This window comes from Peromyscus eremicus, chromosome 3, assembly GCF_949786415.1.
Source record: "Peromyscus eremicus chromosome 3, PerEre_H2_v1, whole genome shotgun sequence".
Taxonomy (NCBI): Eukaryota; Metazoa; Chordata; class Mammalia; order Rodentia; family Cricetidae; genus Peromyscus; species Peromyscus eremicus.
In genome coordinates, this window is record NC_081418.1 from 95,044,344 (window position 1) to 95,062,866 (window position 18,523).

The 18,523-nt window shown below is 53.2% G+C and overlaps 2 protein-coding genes across 5 annotated transcripts in view; one reads left to right on the top strand and one right to left on the bottom strand.

Moving 5' to 3' along the window:
- The window catches only part of Rtkn (rhotekin), a 16,850-nt gene extending 2,185 nt beyond the window's left edge, over positions 1-14,665 (top strand). Inside the window, exons 1-12 of one of the 4 annotated variants that reach the window (XM_059256746.1) lie at positions 1-292; positions 7,746-7,945; positions 9,879-9,940; positions 10,038-10,091; positions 10,197-10,314; positions 10,535-10,744; positions 11,693-11,787; positions 11,893-11,999; positions 12,209-12,337; positions 13,080-13,248; positions 13,355-13,459; positions 13,993-14,665. The exon at positions 1-292 is cut by the window's left edge and continues 616 nt beyond it. In XM_059256746.1, the coding sequence (XP_059112729.1) occupies positions 221-292; positions 7,746-7,945; positions 9,879-9,940; positions 10,038-10,091; positions 10,197-10,314; positions 10,535-10,744; positions 11,693-11,787; positions 11,893-11,999; positions 12,209-12,337; positions 13,080-13,248; positions 13,355-13,459; positions 13,993-14,330 (1,659 nt within the window). In that variant the 5' untranslated portion in view covers positions 1-220 and the 3' untranslated portion in view covers positions 14,331-14,665. The other 3 variants (XM_059256748.1, XM_059256745.1, XM_059256747.1) reach the window with 3 other exon arrangements.
- Positions 14,666-14,956: 291 nt separating this feature from the next.
- On the bottom strand, positions 14,957-18,508 carry Wdr54 (WD repeat domain 54). The gene is made up of 10 exons (XM_059258049.1): positions 18,375-18,508; positions 17,851-18,073; positions 17,676-17,738; positions 17,241-17,307; positions 17,094-17,147; positions 16,671-16,798; positions 15,723-15,823; positions 15,470-15,632; positions 15,221-15,295; positions 14,957-15,141 (listed from the first exon to the last, which is right to left on the bottom strand). The coding sequence occupies exons 2-10, from the start codon at positions 18,070-18,072 to the stop codon at positions 15,010-15,012; spliced, it is 1,005 nt and encodes a 334-aa protein (XP_059114032.1). The 5' UTR covers position 18,073; positions 18,375-18,508; the 3' UTR covers positions 14,957-15,009.
- Positions 18,509-18,523: the final 15 nt, after the last annotated feature.

Sequence of the window (18,523 nt, forward strand, 5' to 3'; positions counted from 1 at the left end):
CCAAGGCCTTGGGACAGCACTAGGAGAGGAAATTTTTTGTCACAGAAGCCAGAGGGGTCTAACAGGACTGCAGAGGGACAGGGACAGCCTCTTCATTCTGTCCTAGAGCTGGCCACCTCTCTCAAGCCCAGGGAGCAGTGGGAGGAGGAGCTTTGGGACAGTGTGCCGACTACCTGGCCTCTCTCTGGGCAGCAGGGAAGGGGCTCTAGGGGACACAGAGATGCAGGACAGATTGCACATCCTGGAGGACCTCAATATGCTCTACATTCGGCAGATGGCACTCAGCCTGGAGGTAATGCCCTGCCCCCTGGGCCATACATTTCTTCCTTTGCTGTCTCAGTCTTAATGGGGCCCGGTGTGTGTGTGCGTGTGTGTGGGGGGGTTGGGGGGGGCGGTGGGGGGGTACACGCCCATAGGAGAGCGGCAGGTGGTTCTGTATGCTCTGTGTTGAGTGCCGTTCGTGGACCCAGGCCCGTTTCTGCTGCTGACCAGAACGAACATTATGTTGAAGGGCTAGGGATGTGGCTCCGTTGGCAGAGTGCCTATTTGGTATGGACAAAGTCCTGGGTTTGATTACCAGCACCCCAGCACTGCATACACTGGGTACCGCGGTGCAGCGGCACATACCTGTAATCCTAGCACTTGGGAGGTAGAAGCCAGAGCGAGTTCCAGGCCAGCCTGGGCTAAACAACAACACTAACCTCAAAACCACATGTTGACAGCAGGGTCTTTGCACCTATTTCTGGAAGCTGTGTGAGTAGGTGTGAAGGTTTGTTCTGGGGACAACGGTTCCTTTTAGAGAGGGAATGAAGAGACTTCAGTATGAAAGAGGTTTATAGAAAGATGTAGCCTGAAGAGAAGTGAAAGGAGATGGTGGGTCAAGAGGAAAGGTGCATGCGTGCATGCATGTGTGCGTGTGCGTGTGCGTGTGCGTGCGTGTGCGTGTGTGTGTGTGTGTGTGTGTGTCTGTGTGTGTCTGTGTGTGTCTGTGTGTGTCTGTGTGTCTGTGAAGAGCAGAGAACAGAGGACAATTTTGGGGATTTGGTCTTTCCTTCCACCATGTGGACTCTGGGGACTGAACCCAGGTCCTCGGGATGGATGGCAATCACCTTTGATCCATTTCACTGTCCTGCTGGTTTTTCTTAAGACAGGCTCCCTGAATTTACTATGTAGTTGAGGATGACCTTGACCTCCCTACCACCTCCCAAGTGCTGGAATTGCAGGCATGTGCTTAAGAATCAATAAGCAAGCCACCATACCTGCCCCATGTATTCTTAAACACACAAATTGAACTCTTTCTATATGCCAAGCTCCTTTCGCGAGGCCATGGAAATATCTCTGGAGAAGACAGGAAAGGCCCTTTCTTGTGAGGGAACAGATAATAACTATGTATAAGTGATGTCGCATAGTGAAAATATTATAAAAGTAGGATGCAATAACAGCCAGGCAGACGGCAACATTAGATAGTCTGGGAGGGCCTGACGATCTGAGGTTGGCAGGAAGGCTTTCCAGAAAGATGGCACAGCCAGGGTGAAGAGCCTTTGATGGGGTTGAGGGTGATATATTTGTGTGTGGGGAAAAGGCCAGTGGGACTGGAATTTGTCATTGGGGTGGAGCTGGTGGGCAGAGGTGGACCATGCTGGGGTGGAAAGGCTGTAATGTGTCACTTAAATTGTGCTCTGAGTGGGATTCTGCAGCGTAGAAAGGTTTTTTCATCCTAGGCTGGCCTCAGACTCTACATGTAGCCAAGCATGGCCCTGAGTTTCTGATCTTCCTGCCTCTAACTCCTGAGTGCTAGAATTACAAGTGTGCATCACCAGGCTGGTGCTGGGCATCCTGCATGCCAGACAAACACCCAGCCAACCGAAGGACATCACCAACACTTATCTCAAGCTTGCTGTTGTTGTTTATGGGCTTGTTTGTTTTTGAGATAGAGTCCCCATGTATCCCTGGTTGGCCTGAACTGGCTATATAGGCCAGGGTAGCCTTTAACTCACAGCTATCCACCTGCCTCTGTCTCCTGAGTGTGGAAACTAAAGGTGTATGTCACCACATGACCTCCTGCCTTAAGTTTTTAGAGGGTGATTGCTTGGGGATCAGCTCAGTGGTAACGAGAGCTGGGCAAGAAAAGTTGGCAGGAGAGTTTGCAAGTTTCCCCAGTGGGTGGTCAAATATTACCATAGGGGCATGAATCTGGAGCGTAGCTTACAGAGTTCGTGGACAGGAGGAAGGATTCCAGATGATGGTGGTAGATCTGATGGAGCCGGCTGATGGATTGATTGGACAGGGCGAGTGAAGCAGGAAGAACTCTAGAATAGACAGGTCCAGGTGTGTGGCTAAGCCTCCCGGGGCTGTGGCCCTTTGCTGAGATGGACAGTGAATGCCTGGACTTGACCGGACAGGGGCTGCAGCTGAGGGCGGTCAGAGGCCGGGATGCAGAGTGTGATCAGGAAGGGTAACCTACTGCGCACATGCTGCCTGCCCAGCGCTGCCCTCGTCTCTGGATCAATGCACGTTGCTAGTGAGTGATGGCCTCACCCAGTTGCAGCCTCAGGAGCCTTCCTAGTGCACCCTTGGCGTGCATTTTGAGTGTACTTTTCACCTGGAGCCTGCTAGAAGAAGGAAACCACCCATGTCCAGCTTCTGCACCAGGAGGAGACACCTCAGTGCTTGTCTGGAGAGGGTCCCCTCCTTCTGTTTTGTAGAAAGATGCCAAGTGGACCCGTTGGGTTTCTGACATTGCCTAATTCCCCTGTGTTGATGCGCAAGAGAAAACCTATTTACTGGGTGAGGCATGGTGTGGAGGCACATGCCTATAATCCCAGCGCTCAGGAGGCTGAGGAAGGAGTGTTGTGAGTTCAAGGACCGCCTGGGTTATAGAAGGAGACTATCCCAAGTGAAAACACAAACAAAGGAAAATGTAAGCAAAATACCCCAAAGCTCCTTTCTATCCATCCAGTCTTCATTGCCTGCACTCCTCGTTGTATAATTTGTGTTATTATTATTTTTGGTTAATTAAAAGGGTGGGGGAAGAAACCAGTTAGTTTCTTGGTTTCTCCAGCCACATTCAACTGCCAGATACATGCTGACTGCTTCTATCAACAGAGTTGGTTAGGGTATGTAAATGTTTAAATTCTGCATCCTGTGCACCCCTCCCCCGCACACACACACTGTCGTTTCTCTCCATGGGAGGGAGGCCTGCTCGACATGTGGAACAGAAGAATGACTTTGTTTTTTACTTTGATCAACTTTCCTTCAGCCACAGGCTGAGAATTCTGCACAACCCCTTCCGCGGTTCATCACATCCTCAGAAAGACAGACTCACTGATATTTCAGGAAATTGCAGGAAAGTTAGCTCTGGAGTGTAAATCCAAAAAGACGTTTTGGAGGAGGCATCCTAAGCTGCAAGTGTGGGAGGAGTGAGAGTGAAAGCTTTTTTTTTTTTTTTTCTATTGTGATAACCTCTCATGTAGCCCAGTGATAACCTCTCATGTAGCCCAGGCTGTGGAAGGAACTGTCTGAGGAAGACATTGGACTTCTGATCCTCCTGTCTCTACCTCCCAAGTGCTAGGATTACAGGCAAGCATTACTTCTGGTGAACGGGGTGCTCAGGATGGAACTCAGGCTGGCATGCATGCTAGGCAAGCTCTACCAACATCCCCGGAGCTAAGTTTGAACACATGCCAGGCCCAGGTGGAGGTTCGATGTTTCTCATCAAATCCTCACACAGTACTCCGAAGGAAGCCACCTACTCCCAAGTCTACAGACTGAAGCTCCAGAGACAAAATTGTCGAGCCTGTCAAGTCCCTCCACTAGGACTTATTCTTAGCCCTAGTGGGAATTCTGAAGGGAACAGAAGGTGATGGGAAGCAGAGCAGGAAGTCAGGGACAGAGTGTGGGAGAGGAGTGTGTCATCATGGGCGACCGTGACTCATTCTCTGTCATCCCTAGGGATCTGACCCAAGTCACCCAGGTTGGAGCACACTCAATATTGGGATCTTTCCCATACTGAAGGAACTGGACGTCCATTTCGGGAGAGGGAGGGTGGCGGTGGAGAGGAAGCCAGGGTCTCTTCCTGTACGAATTGGTATGGAGAGAGGTGCAAAGCACAAGGACCCCAATCTCCACCTGGAAAGGTGGGAACTCTTTCTCCAGGGCTTTCTTGACGGTAGGCTGAGCTATAGTAGATTTGGAAGTGATGTGCACATGGGATAGGCATCTAGTTCCTCCCAAGTCCAGTTCTGCTGGTCCATGCTGGATCCAGAGACCTCACTTCATACCCACGCCCTGCTCCTGGTAAGGGTCACCTTGGAGAGAGAAGCCCGCTAGGGAGAGGCGTCCAAGGCGGCCCAGGTGCTCCCTGCAGTCGCGCCCCTCCGTGACAGGGTCCCGGTGGTGGAGATTCAGGCATCTCGGAGCCCGCAGGGACCGCCCGCGCCCGGCGCCCTTGGTGCCTCTCGCGGCAACTGGGAGCTGATGTCATGGGCACCTCCGGGCGCAGCGGCCCCAGGCAGTGAGGCAGTGCCGACTCCCGGGATCCTTCAATTCCCACACAGTCCTCGGGTCACGCCGGCCACCGGGGGTCTCCTGAGACCCCGCGCCATTTGCAAACGCAATGGACGGGGCTAGGGAAGGATCGGTGAGTGCTTGGCCACGGAGGGGGCTAGCTAACCAGGAGCGAGCTTGAGGAGGAATCCTTGATCTCATTCATTTGCGGGATTAGGTGCAGAGTCAGGGAGGGGTGGGCAAGCAGTCAGTTTAGCCCAGGCAGAACCCTGATGCATACAAAGCGTGGCTGAGAGAGAGAGTAGTTTGGGAAGACTGCCTGAAGGAGAGGGCTTTGAGGTGGTACTGGAGTGGTGGTACACGGTACTGGAGCGGTTTGTGATTAACAGCCTAGTACATCAGCCCCCCAGGACAGGGAAGGAAGAGTTGGCACGCAGTCTGGATAAGGTTTTGGTGAGAAGGAATTCAAGGTGTCAGGAAGGCTGGGCACCAGACACAGGAGCAGGACATAGCGAGTGGAGGAGAGGCGATGTGTGAGAGGACAGGTCTGTGTAGTCACAATCTTTCTTCTCTTCCAACTGCAAGCCTCCGCTTGCCTGGCTTCCTGAACCAATGTTGTTCACCTCGGCTCTGAAGCCTCCCGCTGTCACCTCAGCAGAAACCAGGAGGGGCTGTTTCCTGTGTTTTTATGCCATGACAAGGCACTTAGGGAGTAGCCATTCATCTGTGCGTGTTCACCTCCCAGCTGGGGCTTAGAGATGCAGCCTTGGCCAGCCCAGGGACGCTCCGGTGCTCTCTGCTGAACAAGCCTACTGCCAAAGCAGCCTCCTTGTGAAAGCCTGTGTCCCTGCCATTGTGCTGAATACTCTGCACCAGGCACTGAGTGTGAATCTCACTGGCCTTTCAACACTAAGATGCCATGACTATTATCACCCTGTGTTGTGTGTCTGTGGTGTATGTATGTGTGTGCGTGTGTGTATGCTTGCCTATGAGTGTATGTAGACCAGAGGTCTACTTTGTTTTTGTTTGTGTGGTTAGTTGGTTTTTGTTGTTTGTTTGTTTGTTTTTTTACATGGGGGGGTTCTCACTATATTGCCCTGCCTGGTCTGGAACTGGCTATGTAGACCAGGCTGGCCTCAGACTCAGAGAGATTCGCCTGTCTCTGCCTCTGAGTGCTGGGATTAAAGATATGTGTCACCATGCCCAGACTGTTCACCTTTAATATATGTGTGTGTGTGTGTGTGTGTGTGTGTGTGTGTGTTTCTGTATATGGAGGGGGTGCATGCCACAGCACAGCTAACAGCCGCCATGTGTTTGGGATGGGGGCTTCCTGGAGGAGTTTGGGGCCTGAGTTGGCCTGTTTTGGAAGAGAATCATGTGGGTGGTGCTGGGGTGAAAATCTGACCTAGTACAGTGATCCAGAAAGTAGACCTTGGAGAAAGGAACTGTAAACAAGCTAGATATGTAGCCCAGGCTGGCTTGGAACTTATGGTAATTCTCCTGCCTCTGTCTCTTGAGTGCTGGGATTACAGGCATGCATCACTACGCCTGGCTGCCTAGTGCTTTTTTTTTTTTTTTTTTTTTTTTGGTTTTTCGAGACAGGGTTTCTCTGTGTAGCTTTGTGCCTCTCCTGGAACTCACTTGGTAGCCCAGGCTGGCCTCGAACTCACAGAAATCCGCCTGGCTCTGCCTCCCGAGTGCTGGGATTAAAGGCGTGCGCCACCACCGCCCGGCATGCCTAGTGCTTTTTATACTTTATTTTATTGTTTTGAGACAGGATTTCATATAGCCCAACATATTCACTATGTTGCTGAGGGTGACCTTGAACATTGAACATCCTAATTCTCCTGCCTCCACCCCCTGAGTACTCATCACCATGTCAGGTTTATGCAGTGCTGGGGAGTCAAACCCAGAGCCTTATGCATGCTCAACTCCCAGCCCAATGCCAACTGCTGTTTAATCTCCAGGATGACTTCTTTCTAAGTGACTACCCTGTATCCTCTCTCAGGGCCTCTCCTCTGCCCTTGCATGCCTGTCCAGTGCCTCATGCATGCCTGGCCCCCCAGCCCCTCATACCTGGACCAGCTACTTTCTCTTCTTCATCCCTTGCCTCTGACCTCCTCTCCCAAGCTCAGGGAGCCAGAGGCGGTGGGTGTGCTATTTGGGATATGTATAGGATTCTGGGCAGTGTGGATGAGCTCTGCAGGCAGTATGCATCTGACTGATTCCACATTCTGTTTTCTATTCCTGACCTCTGGGACCACAGCTACACAAATGTGTAAATATATATTTATACACACACATATATATCTACACACACATATATATATATGCATGTACAAATATATGATATATATTACATCACAAATGGTAGTGTGTGTATATTTTGTTTGTTTTTGAGTCTCAAGTATCCCGGGCTTGCCACTAATTCACCACATAGCTGAGGATGGCCTCACACTACTGATCCTCCTGCCTCTACCTCCCAAGTGCTGGATTACCGATGTGTACCCCCATGCCTGGCTTGATGCACAGTGTTGTTTTGCTTTCTATTCTTGTGCTATATTTTCTGGAGAGTTATAGCTATACACGTGTCTACCTCAGTCTTTTGCCCTGTTTATCAGTACAGATATAACTCATTTAACCGGTGTCTTATTGAAAGGCTTTTTTTTTTTTTTTTTTTAAAGTTTGGGTGTTTAAAACACTGCCTGGGGCTGGAGAGATGGCTCAGTGGTAAAGAACAATCATTTTTCTTCCAGAGACTCTAAGTTCACTTCCTGGCACCCATGCGAGATGATTTATAACTCCAGCTCCAGGGGATCTGATGCCTCCCTCTGGCCTCTGCGGGCACTGCACTCATGTGTAATATGCATACACATAAATAAAACAGAATCTTTTTGTACATATGGCTTGTATCTGTAGGCTAAACACTTGAGTATGGGATAGTTAGGTCAAAGGATATATGAATTTGCAGTTTTTGTAGATTTCTCCAAATTGTCATCCAAGGCAGAAAGGTTTTAGACTCCTCCCGATCAAAAGCGTGAGTGTCCCTGGTGTTTTGCAAAGCTTTTCTGGGTCATCTTGGGCAGCTGAGAGTGAGAGGACAGGCTTGCTCTTGACATTGTCCTCTGCCCTGCCCATCCCCCCAACGTAGGCAACTTGGGCCCGGGGCTGGGGTGGGGGATGCCTCAGCCTGATCCCTGACTGCCATTTCCTTTTCCCCTTCCCACGACTCTGGTCAGGACACAGAGCTGCAGAGGAAACTAGATCACGAGATCCGGATGAGGGAAGGGGCCTGCAAGCTACTGGCAGCCTGCTCCCAGCGAGAGCAGGCCCTGGAGGCCACCAAGAGCCTGCTGGTGTGCAACAGCCGAATTCTCAGCTACATGGGCGAACTGCAGAGGCGCAAGGAGGCCCAGGTGCTGGGGAAGACAGGCCAGCGGTGAGCAAGGGAGGTGATGGGGCTGAGGGAGGGGGGCTTTATCCGTACTACGGTAAGTGCCTGTCTGGAGTGTATCGTTGGTACAGCAAGAGGCTGGTGGAGTGTTCAGAGCTCGGATCACCTTCCTGAAGGGGACTGCCTCACAAACACCTGTCCTGGTCATGAAAGACATCTTAGTGTTGTACCGTGGTGGTAGGTCGCCCGGAGTGGCTGGGGCTGGACTCGGGAAAGCCAGTGTGTCTGATGGAAGCTGGCAGTCCAAACCACAAGTAATGCAAACGTGCTCATTTGTTGAGGCCTGCCCATGATCTGCTACGTCTCGCTGGTTGGTTTCTGGAAAACTAATTTTCTCAAAGCTAGTTCACCAAATGGCCAATTTGCTGAATGACCAATTTACCACAAATTGACAGTAGCTTGTTGTACCTGGGGTTCACCATCAGAGGCAGGAGTTGGGAAAGCACATAATTAAAAATCACTTAAAGGAAGGCTCCCCATTTGTAGAAATCAGTTGTGCATTCCAAAGGAGTTCAGCGTCAGTATGTGGCCTCCACACTGTGCCAACGCTGCGGTACACAATCTGACAGATCAACCGTGAGACAGCTGGAGTCAAGTGAAAATGCTAGAGAGAAAACACTTGGCAAATTGATCGCTGTGAGGATTGGCCATTTTTGGCAAATGAGTCATTTGGGGAACTTCCTGCCTCATCGAGGCTGCCTGGGGAGAGGGTCCCAGCCCTCACAGGCATGGAGAAGCTGAAGGAGAGGTTGCCAGGGGCTCACAGAAAGTCCATGTTCCATCGCTGCTTCATTTAGCAAGAGGCCAAGCAGGCAGGAGTCAGCTCTCTCTCAGGTAGCCATGGGCAGATGGACCACACAGCCCTCACAGTGGGAATACGAAGTACATTTAATTCCCTAGCAGCTAATTGTGCTATATTGTGTACTCATATCAGAGACGAGATGAAAGCTGGGTATAGTGGTTTATGCCTGTAATCCCAGCACATGGGAGGCCGAGGTAAGAAGAAGCACTGAGTTTGAGGCCAGTTTGAGCTACAGAGTGAGGCCTTCACTCTTAAACAAACAAGTGAGATATTGGGAATAAGTGACGTCTAGGTCACTTGCAAGGAAAACCTGCCAATCTCTTCAAGCCCATGGTTGTGTGTGTGTGTGTGTGTGTGTGTGTGTGTGTGTGTATGTGTGTGTGTGTGTGTGTGTGTGTGTGTGTGTGTTGGGGGGAGCTTGAAAGGGAATCTCTTATGGCGCCTGTTCCCTCAAGGCCCCACTTGTGCCTGACAGGGGTCTGGAAGGTCAGGAACAATGTTAGGAATGGGGAGGAGCCAGGGCTCATGTGCTGTACCTGTGTGTTAACATTGCTCAAATGCTCCTAAGACTAGCAAACCCCTGAGTTCTGTCAGTAGCGCTCCTCTGAACCCCCATGGTACTGGACTAGGCCCTCTGGATAAGCAAGACAGTTGTTGAGCTTGAACTGTTTAGGGGCCCCCCAGGCAGTGGGATTGGGACCTGTCCCTAGTGCATGAGCCGGCTTTTTGGAGCCTAGTGCCTATGCTGAGACACTTTGCACAGCCTTGGTGCAGGGAGGAGGGGCTTCGACCTGCCTCAACTGAATGTACCAGGCTTTGCTGACTCCCCATGGGAGACCTTGCCTTGGAGGAGGTGGGAATGGGGGGTGGGTTGGGGGGGGAAGGCTGGGGAGTAGGAAGAGGGAGGAGAGGGGAATCTGTGGTTGGTATGTAAAATGAATAGAAAATCTCTTAATAAAAAAGAAAAAGAAAAAGAAAAAAATAGCGCTCCTCTGGTCCTTTAGTCCTGCCATGCCAACCAGGCTAGGAATCAGGGGCCTCTCAGAGCCCTTGGGAGTCAGAACAAAGGGGAGGAAAGTGGGAAGACCAGGCCAGGACTCTGTGATCTGCCCACAGACCTTCCGACAGCGTGCCGCCCCCCGAGCGTACCCCTTGCCGTGGCCGGCTCTGCATTTCTGGTAAGAAACACACAGCTGCCCTAGCTGCTGGCACCCTTGCCCCACCACACCACCTCCTGGCTGCCTCTATCCCCTCTTCCTTCCCTCTGTCCTTTAGACCTCCGGATCCCACTCATGTGGAAGGACACAGAGTATTTCAAGAACAAAGGCGGTGAGTGCCACACACTGGGACAGACTCAAGAGCGTGTTCGGGAGAGGTGGAGACTCTTGTCGACAATTTTCATGTTTTCACTTCTCTTTTTCTCTTTCTTCCCAGACCTGCACCGCTGGGCTGTGTTCCTGCTGCTGCAGCTCGGGGAACAGATTCAGGACACTGAGATGGTCCTGGTGGACAGGACTCTCACAGACATCTCTTTTCAGAACAATGTGCTCTTGTGAGTGCCTTGCCTGTGGCTCCTTCCTTCCTTCCTTCCTTCACTCCGGCTCCAGCTCCTGTGGGACTGCTCTGGGGTGGAGGTGGAGAGGCAGAAGGAGAGGCGGATGGCCCATGGGCATCCATGCCTGTAGAGTTGTCCTGACGTATGCCCTTCCTCCCCCTATGCCCTCCTGAGCCTCTCACTCATCACCCTCCTCCTCTCTCTTGCACTCCTGTAGTGCAGAGGCAGGGCCGGACTTCGAACTGCGGCTGGAGCTGTATGGGGCCTGTGTGGAAGAGGAGGGGGCCCTGGCTGGTGCCCCCAAGAGGCTCGCCACCAAACTCAGCAGCTCCCTGGGCCGTTCCTCAGGGAAGCGTGTCAGGGCATCGCTGGACAGTGCTGGGGGCTCTGGGAACAGTCCCATCCTGCTGCCTACCCCAACTGTAGGGTAAGACCATATACTCACCACCTAAGGCCCTTAGCTGCCTCCAACTTCCCACCGGTGACCATGTCACACTGAATGAGCAGGCATTCTGGCTAACCCTAGAGTTAGGCCTCAGTCAGTCTACAGTGAGGAGGCAGAGAGAGCTAGGCTTTGGAGTCTTACCTGTTAAGCAGCCACAAAAACACCTTATGGGACAGGGGATGTAGCTCAGTTGGTAAAGTTCTTGTCTAGCATACAGGAAGCCTTGGGTAGGGTGATGCACACCTGTTATTACAGCATTTGGGAGGCAGAGGCAAGTTCAAAGTCATCCTCAGCTGCATAGTGAGTTTCTGGCCAGCCTGGTGTACATTAGACCCTGCCTCAAAACACCAGAAGCAGGGAGGAGGAGAGTGGGTCAGTGGATACAGCACTTGCTATGCAAGCACAGGGACTGGAGTTCTGATCCCCCAGAACCCAATCCCAGGGCTCACCTGGGAGGAGACATGTGACCTCCAGGGCAAGCTGGCTAGCTAGACTCATGGAATTGGTAAGCTGTGGGTTCAGTGAGAGACCCTGCCTTCATAAATCATGTAGAGAGCAGTTGAGGAGGACACCCAACGTCAATGTCTGGCCGCCACACATATATGCACACATGTGTGCCTCCCGTGTATACGCCCAAACCAAACCAAACATAGATGTATGTACAGCTCTGCTCTGAGCGGAGGCACGCTCTGTAGCAGGCCTACAGTCACCTGAAGTTACTGGGCTTCGGGGGAAGCCGCCTCGTCTGCTGACTGAAGAACACCCACCCTCACGAGCGGCCAGGAGAATTTCATTGGGATAATGTCTAAGTGCAGGTCTGAGTGCCTAGCAGGAGGTCAGGAAACAGGAGGCCAGCTAGTTGTCTGTGGTAGCCTTGCAGCACTCTCCTGCCCCACACCGCACTCCACTGAGGTCCCCTTCTCCCCCCAGAGGTCCTCGATTCCACCTCTTGGCCCACACCACCCTCACCCTGGCAGCAGTACAAGATGGATTCCGTACACACGACCTCACCCTCGCCAGTCATGGTATGTGTGTGAGTGTGTGTCGGGGGTACTGGCACCTCGAGGAGAGGGTTGTAGGGTAGCCCTTTCTCATTTCCCATCCTCACCCTGTACTTCCTCCCCCCACAGAGGAGAACCCTGCCTGGCTGCCCCTTTATGGTAGCGTGTGCTGCCGCCTGGCAGCACAGCCGCTCTGCATGACTCAGCCCACTGCAAGTGGCACTCTCAGGGTGCAGGTGAGGGGTCCTAAGGGAGTGCAAGGGGACATGGAGGAGACAATTGGACTACCTAGGAATAGGATGGTAAAAATGTGGAGCTGGGGGGACAAAGTGGGATGGGAAGACTGCAGGGTGAGTACTGGGGACATGGGGTCAATAGGGGACTGGGAAGAAGGTACCTGGTGGAGAGGCAAGACTCCCTAGAAAACACCAAATCGTTTATGCAGCAAGCTGGGGAGCTACGGAATGGGACACTCGTGCACGGAGTCTTGAAAGGCACAAACCTCGTTTGTTACTGGAGGTCTGAGGATGCAGACACCGGGCAAGAACCGCTGTTCACTATCGCCATCAACAAGGTGACCAGTCCCACGACAGTGAAGCCATCTGGTGCTTAGGCACAGGCCCTGGAGAGTTGGGCTCAGGCCTCAGGGACAGGGAGAGTGGACTCTCTTCCTAAGAGCACCAAGCTCCACAGCCTGGGAGGCAGAGAGACCACATCCCTATACTTTCCACCCCTCGGATGATGCTAAGAAATTTACCCTGCTCACTCAGCTTCCCCCACCCTTTCCAAATCCCAGGGGATTCTACTGCTAGGCCAGGAGTTTCCCTCCAGTGCCTCTGCTTCCAGTTTGGAGCTGCTGATAACCTGCTGTTTCTATCTCGACCTAGGTGCCATTGGGCTGCTCTGCTCCCGAGCCAGAGTTGCTTTCCTATGTGTTTGTTTTGCTTTGCTTGGTGCTGGGGTCAAACTGAGAGACTTGTGTGTTAGCCAAGTGCTCTGCCACTGCACCCCAGACACCCTGTCTGGGGTTCGGAAGTACTGGCTGGGCAACCCCAACCTGGACCTTGGTAACTCTTGCCCACCTCTGCACCTTCCCTGCCTTGCTCTGCCCCTTTCCTGTCTCAACCTGCTGCTCCTTCCCTGTCTAGGCAGAGGTACTTTATCCCCAGTACTCTCTTGCTGTCCCCTCACCCCTCCTAGAGTTAGCAGGAGGCAAATGAAGCCTCAGTAGAGGTCCCAAAGATATTTATAGGCAGGGGTGATGGGCTGCTTCTCAACCGAGGTAGAGATGAAGGCATCTCTGCTTTCCCCTGCAGGAGACGAGGGTCCGGGCAGGGGAGCTGGAGCAGGCCTCGGAATGGCCTTTCACTCTCAGCATCAGCAACCAGTATGGAGATGATGCGGTGACCAACACCCTCCAGGTGGAGAGCAGAGAGGCCCTGCAGAACTGGATGGAGGCGCTGTGGCAGCTCTTCTTTGACATGAGTAAGAGCAAGGGCTGGCCTGAACCTCTGGGAGGGCCTGAGGTCTGAGTGATGCCGGAAATGTGGCGGGAGGCAGGCAGCGCCAGCACCTGACGCTCTCCTTGTAGGCCAGTGGAAGCACTGCTGTGATGAAGTCATGAAAATCGAAACCCCTGCACCCCGGAAACCCCCGCAAGCACTGGCCAAGCAGGGGTCCTTATACCACGAGATGGGTAAGTCAGTGAGGGGCTGATGGGAAGTGGAGCTGGGGACCTCACGGGAACCCGGGTAATAGAGACAGAGAGAAAGCACAGTGGGGTCCAGGTCCCACTCAGCCCTACTGTATTCCCCCTTTTCTCTCCAATTCTGAAAACTACCTCTACCCAAGTTCAAAACAAACCCCAAAGAGCCAGATTCACTCCATGACGTCTATCCTAATCCTTCTTTTCTGTTTCCCTCTGTGCATGTGGATTCCTGTCTCCTCTTCTGACCTCACTTGCCCGGCACTGCTTTCTCTCCTTTTTCGTGGTTTCTTTACCCACTTCTGCTCCCCACTGCCACTCCCATGTCACACAGTCTTATCAGAGCCTGTGGCCTCAGGGGGCCCCAGTGAGGGGCTGCTCCTGCAGAATAATGCCATCTCAGCTGAGATTCGGGCCTTGCTTTCTTCCTATTACAGTGACAGGTGACAGTCAGGGCTGAGCAGGCCAGGGCTGGAGCTCTGACTAGCCCCTCCCCCTCCCCTTCCCTCCCCCTGGTGCCACAGCTATTGAGCCGCTAGACGACATCGCAGCTGTGACAGACATCCTGGCCCAGCGGGAGGGCACAAGGCTGGAGACGCCCCCACCCTGGCTAGCCATGTTTACAGACCAGCCCGCCTTGCCTAGCTCCTGCTCGCCTGCCTCAGTGGCCCCAGTCCCAACCTGGACGCAACCCCTGCCTTGGGGGCGACCCCGAACCTTTTCCCTGGATGCTGCCCCCCCAGACCACTCCCTTGGGGCTTCTGGCTCGGTTGCACCCCTCCCCCCGCAGCGATCCCCACAGTCCAGAGGCTTCTACAGCAAAAGTCAGCTCAGCGGCGCATGGCTACAGTCCCCAGTGTGAGAGTGACACCAGCAACAGAATCTGGCCAAGAAAGAAAATGATGACCCAAGGGCAACTGGGCTCTAGGTCCAGCACTGTGGGGCGCCCGCCAGGCTCTTCTTCCTCCACTGGACTAGAAAGGAAGGCTGGGGAGGGGTAACAGAAGCCCCTCTTAAGTTGTGGTTACCATGGTACTGAGGGGACCATTTCTGGAGCTGGTTGGGATGCCCTAAGCTCTTCCTGGGAGAAAACTGGAACAACCCTGCCCTACCTCCCCGCACTAACCAGTCTCCAGGGCGGCACTAGGGAACGGGGAGGAAGGCACCTCCTCTGTGACTCCTACATCGACCATTAAAGTTATTTAACAGCTAGCTGCCTTCACTTGGTCTCTGAGGACATGGTCTCTGAGGACGGTGGCTTCGGTGTGCTCTGAACCTGCCCCTCCTCCTGTTGTTGTTTTTTCCCCATGGAGCTTTGGAGCCTGTCCTGGATCTCCTCGCTTTGTAGCCCAGGCTGGCCTTGAACTCACAGAGATTCCCCCTGCCTCTGCCTCCCGAGTGCTGGGATTAAAGGCGTGTGCCACCACCGCCCGGCGAGCTTGCTGTTTAGAAGTGTGGCTGTGATAGTGAGTGATCAGGCAAGGGCTGCGTGGAAGGAATACTTTATAAATACCAAGGGAGAAGGGACGGTTGCTCCTCTCTCAGACACTGCTGAATCTCAGGATCTCAGCAAGGTCATAACCCGTCACCGCAAAGGAGCTGCCTGATGGGTCACAGAACCGAGCACCACACACCTGGGTGTCAGAAATACATTCACCATGGCAGTGTTCAACCTGAGGGGAAGGGAAGACTGGTCAGTCCTGCTGCTCACCCTATGCTTGGGTCCCCATTCCCACCCTTCTACAAACATACCTCAATGGAGCCGCTCTCTGGACTCCTGTTCAGCTTCCAGATGTGCACAAATGTGTCCTCAGCGGCAGAGAGGAGCTAAAAGAGAGAAACCCATGAGGGATGGCCAAGGGGTCAGAACGCCCTGACAGGATGGGTGTGGGCTGGAGTCCCCGTCCAGGTACCCAGGGATGGAGTTACACCGAGTATGGAGAGAAGCCTGAGCTATGCATCTAAGCACAGGAAAAGTACTTAGGGATGCACAAGACTGACCTTGCCTACTTCTGGAGCGAGGTCCAGGGCGCAGATGGTCCGGGCATGGGCGCTGATCTGGACATGGAGTGCTCCTGTGATGGCGTCATACAGACGCACTTGCCCATTCCCATACCCGGCTGCCACAACACCCTGCCACAGCTGCACGGAGGGGCAAGGGACCCTGCAAGGGTGAGGTTCAGTTTTGGTTTCTCCAGACCCCAACATACTCCCTACCCTCACAAAGGCCAAAACCCTCTTCTGCCTCTCCTACCCGAATCCTGGTATTCGAGTCAGTAACGTGAACGCAGTTCCTGACCTCCAGACACACAGAACACCCGAGTCATCAGCTGTCACCATGTCAGCAACACCATCCTGAGGAGAAAGTCGGGGTCAGCTCTTCCTGTTACAGTCTGTGTGGTCCAGAGTACAGGGCAGGCGAGGAAGTGAAGCCATGCCTGCCTCTGCTTCTACAGGGAAAGAGCAAGAGGTAGGTCCTTTACCAGCTTGATACCAGACACCTCGGAGTCCCTTAAACATGGGCTCCTTGTAGGTCCTTATATGCACCTCGCAGCTACCGCCTCCCCTGCCCCTATCGTGGAGTAGAAGCAGATGCATAATTGTTCCTTTGCCATAGGTGACAATGCTAAAGCCACCGTTTCCTGACTTTTTGGAGGTTCTGTAAAGAGCCAATCAGTCACAACTAGCCCCGAGGCCTCCTGACCTGATGCAGGCAGACAAATCAGGTGCTGGGAAGGGTACAAATTATAAAGCCACACCCTGTTCTCAACAGGTTTGCAATCCAAGTGGAGGAAAAAAGGCGTTTTCCATGTGGACAGAGCCTATTCAGAGTGAGGCTGGGGGGCGGGGGGTTGGATGAGGGAGAGGACTTTCTGGAAAGGCTAGCCCTGGCGCTGGGTCAGAATAGAGGCACTTGCTCAAGTCCAGAGAAGGAAGCCACAGCTGTCAGTGTTGGCAGCATCTGGGAACTGGTCGGCTCCAACTTCTGGATTCACACCAGCATTGGAGAGTGTTAGTGATTTTTATAGAACATTTAATGTAAAGTATGTTTTACTCCAGACCTGAAGTTGCTACATCTAAGGAAATGCAGATGATCCCAAAGCCACACTTCTACTTGGTGGCAGAGCTAAGACCCCAATGGGGCCTCCCAGTGTGACAAAGGCTCCCGGGCCACTAGAACAGGTACAGGAGGTCTACTCACCTGCCCCTGGGCACGCTCAGTGGCAATGTCTGTGATTGGCGTCTGGTGCCCAGCCAGCTCCTCGTTAAGTACAATGTTGGGACCCTTAGCAGGGATGTCAAACACCAGTACCCGACCGGACCATGTTCCTGCAGCCAGAACCAGTGTCCCACTGATGACTTCCTGACCCGTCTGGGTCTCCAGTCACCACAGCTAACACTCCCTCTACCCCAGAAGTCTTAGTAATGAACTCATTGCTCCCACAGTCCTGACTTTCCATTCACTATCCCTCCCTAAATGTTTTTATGAGTCTCTGATACCCTCCCTTCCCCCACCTTCCCCCCTAAGCCTTCATAAGTTCGTCAACCCCTCAGCATCCTCCTGGTGGAAAGCCCGTAACGATGTACCTCGTACACCTTAATGCCCTGCATTTAGGCCTCTCACCCACACAGATGAAGTGAACACTGGCAGCGATTCCTCGGGCAAACATAGCCTGTGCTGAATATAAAAACAGCTCTCAGAAACAGCACTTCCTTCAGCCCTAGCAAATTCTCCAGCCTCCACCCCTGCTCCACTTGGTCCTGCGGGTACCTGAAGACGCATCTCCTGAATCCAAGGCATGCCAATAGACCATGAGGGAGCCGTCAGACTCATACATCTGGAAGATGGGGGCAAGGACGGGAGTATGATCCAAAGGACCGTTGCTGCGGCGCTCTGGGCCCAGCATTTCACACAGCCATGTCAGCCTGAGTACATGTAATCCTCACACTTGTTCTGGAGGGAGGCACTACTCTTATCCCTAGTTTTCAGAGGAGGACACTGAGGCTACATGGACCGAAGGTCACAGAGTTATTGAAGGAGGCAGATGGCGGAGGTGGAACTTGAGGGGTGAAGAAAATGGAAAGCATGAGGATGAAAATTAGAGAAAGGGTGGCCTACACACACCGGAAGTTTGGAAGAGTTTATTTAGAGGGAACTGGGGAGGGTGGGGGCTGAAGAGGGAGGGGAGGAGGAGTCCCTTCTCACCTGTATTCTTCGATGGGAGGTGAGCACCAGCAGTACTCTGAAGGGGAGGACGCACCAGTGGACCTGGAGATACAGGCATCACAGTAGACGGCATAAAGTGTCGAGGGGATAGACAGGGATTAAAGATCAAAGGTAGAGCTGATTTAGGCAACACCCTTTTAACTCCTAGCCTCACCTGAGTGATAAGTGGGGGACTCACTCCAACGCCCACTTTGACTTGGAGCTGGCGTTGGGCCAAGGGCACACCCTCAGGGGCAGCGCTGAGAATCTGGGCGCTCGGTCCATGAACCACTCCAAAATGTGTGAGATCACGGGCTGGAAGCTGCAGTACACTGAGGTTGTTAGACAGGGCGGCGGCAGAGTCGCGAAGTGGGATGGAGCGCTCGCGGCGGAACATCCTGGGAGAGAGATACTAGAGTCACCGGAGCGAGCCAGGAAAAGGCCACAGAGGGCACTTGGGCAGAGGAGAAGGGTGAGACACTAGGAGGGACCCTTGATCGACGTGTTCCACGAGGAAAGTGATGGGGAACAGTCACAAGGAGGAGAGGATCCCACGAAGCCGGAGAGAGCCCCAAGGTTGAGTATTGCGGCCACCAGGGAATCCCACAGGAAGAATGGTGATGGAAAGACCTGGTCTCGAACGCCCCAGCTAAAAAGGCAGAATAAGCCCTCCAGCCCTTCCTCCCACAGTTTGGTTACCTGAAGGTCCACGCCAAGGTCAAAGGTCACACCTGCAACCCCCACCACCACCCCCACCCTCAAGTCTGTCTCGCCTGACGCTACGATCCTCAGGTCCCTCCGAATCCACCGCCACCATAGAGACGACGCACTGACGCACGGCCTCTGGG

Coding starts and splice junctions, on each gene's coding strand:
- Wdr54 (XM_059258049.1), bottom strand. CDS start 18,072: ATGTTCCGCCGCGAGCGCTCCATCCCACTTCGCGACTCTGCCGCCGCC. Junction 16,799..17,093: donor TGTTCACTTCATCTGTGTGG/GTGAGAGGCCTA, acceptor TTCTGGCTGCAG/GAACATGGTCCGGTCGGGTA. Junction 15,633..15,722: donor ACTCGAATACCAGGATTCGG/GTAGGAGAGGCA, acceptor TCACCCTTGCAG/GGTCCCTTGCCCCTCCGTGC.